We start from the raw sequence: 3,465 nt of genomic DNA on the forward strand, positions 1-3,465 counted from the left end.
AAGGAGAAAAGCAGTTTAGGGATGCTGGGGGAAAATAACAGTAAAACATTCTGAAAGTTTTATACAATTTTGAGTGCTGCATAACCTAAATGTCACTCTGGATAAAGAAGGGATAATGTACAACCAGCTGAGCATTATTGAAAATAAACTCTGGCAGGGTGAACAGATTTCTGAAAGGGTCCATTTTTAAATATCACCAGCCTTACTGCACATTATTCTATTAATTACATGGCTATTTACTAACATTTAATACTGATTTTAATGTTTTTTTTCTCATTTTCTCTTGTATCTTCCAGCAAGACAAACACTGCAACAGTATTACAACATTAATTCATATATTAATATTAATCTGCGGTCCAAATAACTTTTTCTATAACATATTTAGCTGCAATGTAAAATCTTCTGCTATTTTAAAGGGTTTTTTTATTCAGTTTTTTTGTCTCTTACCAGTTTGTTGTTATTCAAAATGATATTTTTGTTTTCTTGCTTTAACTGGGGACTGCTGAGCATCTAATCATCTACTGTTTTATGCTCATCATACACTACCATTCAAACGTTTTTTTTTTAAATGTTTTTAAAAGTATTTTATGTTCACCCTAGGCTGCATTTAATCAATAATACAGTAAAGGCAGCAATGTTTGTGCTCAAGAAACATTTCTTAGTATTATTTATGTTGAAAATTTGCTGTTTCATATATTTGTGGAAATATTTTGTTAATTTTTTTTCAGATTCTTTAAGATATCATGATAACGCTGCATTCTCTCAGACATTGACATTAGCATTTCTTTAAGGTCTTTTAATTCAGAACATTATAAATTACTTTTAATGTCAGTTTAATCAATGTAACTCTCAATGTAATTGCTAAAATTAAAATAATAATTGCTTTAAGAATATTTTCCCAAACTTTAAAACTGATGTGTGTAGATATTAAAATAAATAAATAAATAATGAAGCACACAAGCTTGTCAGTCGGCTAATCATTCTGAGTTGCAAGATGGCAAACTTGAATTGGTATGAAACAAGAAAGAGACCACAGAGCAAATCGAAAGACATTAAAGAAATGCTTATCTCAGTATCTGCAAAATAAGTGTTATCATGATATCTTAGTCTAGCTAATCAAAAGAGCTTTCCTTAACCAGATTGTGCTATGCTGGTTAGCTTGCAAACTGAAAACAAAGAATTTGAAAGAATTTTTTTGCTTATGTAATATAATGTGTTATGTTTAATGCCTTTGATGTGATGTTTAAATGACATTAATTAGCATATTTTGATGTTTAAGAATAAATACATGCTCTATAATTTCTAATCAGGCACCAAAAAGCCTGCCCATTAAAAGTAATCTCAGCTGGGGACCAAGTCCCAGATAGCACACGTACGTCTCCAAGAAGTCTGTCAAAGAACACTTCATCTGGAAAGCATTGCTCCCAACAAAAAGCATCAACTGCAATTGATTAATCAGAATCAAGTATTCCATGTAATAATGAACTTCTAACCTCTGCAGGTTGTGGAAATGTGTCAGGAGGAGCTGAAGATGAGGGGGAGGCAGAGGCAGGCTGGATCGAAGGTGCGGCCATCCTACTCTCCGTCATTTGCGTGGTGCTGGTGACGGCTTTCAACGACTGGAGTAAAGAGAAACAGTTCCGGGGACTGCAGAGCCGCATCGAGCTGGAGCAGCGATTTGCTGTGGTGCGCAATGGAAACGTCATCCAGATCCCCGTCGCCGAGATGGTGGTTGGGGACATGGCCCAGGTCAAATACGGTCAGTTTCCTGTTCTGCAGAGGCCGGAGAATGGTTTAAATGCTGAGATTAGGCTTAACTCATCTAATATGAGGAAGGTGTGGAATAACACAGGGGTATTTTTAATGTCCACATTTCCACAAATCACGATGGGAACTCATTTGTTGATAATGTACTCTGTGCAGTATAGCATTACTGGTAGGAACAGTGAATGCTTTTTGGCATATTAAGGATGCTCTACTGATCACGGGATATTTATTTGTCCCACTTTTGTTTCCTCTCTCAGGTGACCTCCTACCCGCTGATGGGGTCCTGATTCAGGGAAATGACCTGCAAATCGACGAGAGCTCTTTAACCGGTGAATCAGATCATGTGCGGAAGTCGGCCGACAAGGACCCCATGCTTCTCTCTGGTAAGCATGCGTACATGTGTGGATCATACAGTAGATTGCTAGACCATATGTAATGGTGGTTTCAAAATTATTACAGTTTCTGTGTGTTTCGGTTCACAGTAAAGCTGCTCTGAGAACCTGAAACCTGAATGAATCATGCACTTTATGAACACAGTGTTGTGCTTCACTCTAAAACTCACAGCACATTTATTTATTTGCCTGCATTCAGTCAAAATGAAAGCTTTAACATCTGAAAATGAAGAAATTAAGTTGAAAATAGTAACTATTATAAGTTTACAATTGTGCTATAAATGATTTTATTACATACTTGTTTTTTTATTTTATAGTACAATAGAATTATATTGTTTAATATTTTATTTAATAATCTCAATTAAGGGTTACACTTTATTTTATACATTTGTAAGTACTGAGTAATATTAATTAACTACATGTACTTACTCTATGGTTAGGGTTAGGATTAGGGTTTGGTTTAGAGTTAATTGCATGTAATTATGCATAATTTATTGTTATTATAATAGTAAGTACATGTAACATGTGTAACAAGGACACCTTAAAATAAAGCGTTACCCTATTAAATAACAATTGTTATTATTTTATAGTATTATTGAATGTGTAGTGGGTATGCGGCCTATGAAAACAAGTGGACAGAGTTTAACTGTTCACTTTATGGTCACTGAAAGAAGTTATGAAAGAGGATTTGAACAGATACTTCACACACAAAAAAGTTATTTTTTAGCTTTTAAAAATTGTTTTTATGTTCTGCAATCCCTAACAAAATCAACGTTCTAGAATGATTACTTCTTTCCAAATATACTGTACCTAGTTGTCTAGTAAAAATGTCTGCCTGTATATCACAGAAAAATAAAATACTGGTAATGTCAGTTGTTTTTCCAATATTGTGTAGCCCTAGTTCCAATGAGATCTCAAAGTAAAGTTACTGCACCATTACTGATGTACATTTTAATGAGATGCAATTTTTGATTTACATTTAAAAATTCTTAATAAAGTTACTGTACCATTATTGATGTACATTTTAATGAGAGATGCAATTTTTGATTTATATTTAAATATCGTCAGTCAAACAATCTCTTGCAACCTTTAAGCAAGAGATATTTCTTTGATCCACAAAATTAGGTAAGGAATTAAGCACCCCATACGTCTGAAATTGTCACGGTGCACACACACGAGGAACGAGGAGACGCTGGAGATATAGCCTATGGCCCTAAAGACTTTATATAAAACATCAAAGTTATGTCATAATATGTCAGACAGATACCTCAACTGAATTTAAAATCATTGCAATAAATTCTCAGTT

At 34.0% G+C, this 3,465-nt stretch overlaps 1 protein-coding gene across 3 annotated transcripts in view; it reads left to right on the plus strand.

The window, feature by feature from the left end:
- The window catches only part of atp2b3b (ATPase plasma membrane Ca2+ transporting 3b), a 61,558-nt gene that overhangs the window by 23,961 nt on the left and 34,132 nt on the right, over positions 1 to 3,465 (plus strand). For all 3 annotated transcript variants that reach the window (XM_016465044.1, XM_016465046.1, XM_016465045.1), the window contains exons 4-5: positions 1,502 to 1,759; positions 2,025 to 2,150. In XM_016465044.1, coding sequence (XP_016320530.1) covers positions 1,502 to 1,759; positions 2,025 to 2,150 — 384 coding nt within the window. The remainder of the gene's footprint in view (positions 1 to 1,501; positions 1,760 to 2,024; positions 2,151 to 3,465) is intronic.

The sequence above is a fragment of the Sinocyclocheilus anshuiensis genome, unplaced genomic scaffold, assembly GCF_001515605.1.
Source record: "Sinocyclocheilus anshuiensis isolate Anshui unplaced genomic scaffold, SAMN03320099.WGS_v1.1 scaffold1053, whole genome shotgun sequence".
Lineage (NCBI taxonomy): Eukaryota > Metazoa > Chordata > Actinopteri > Cypriniformes > Cyprinidae > Sinocyclocheilus > Sinocyclocheilus anshuiensis.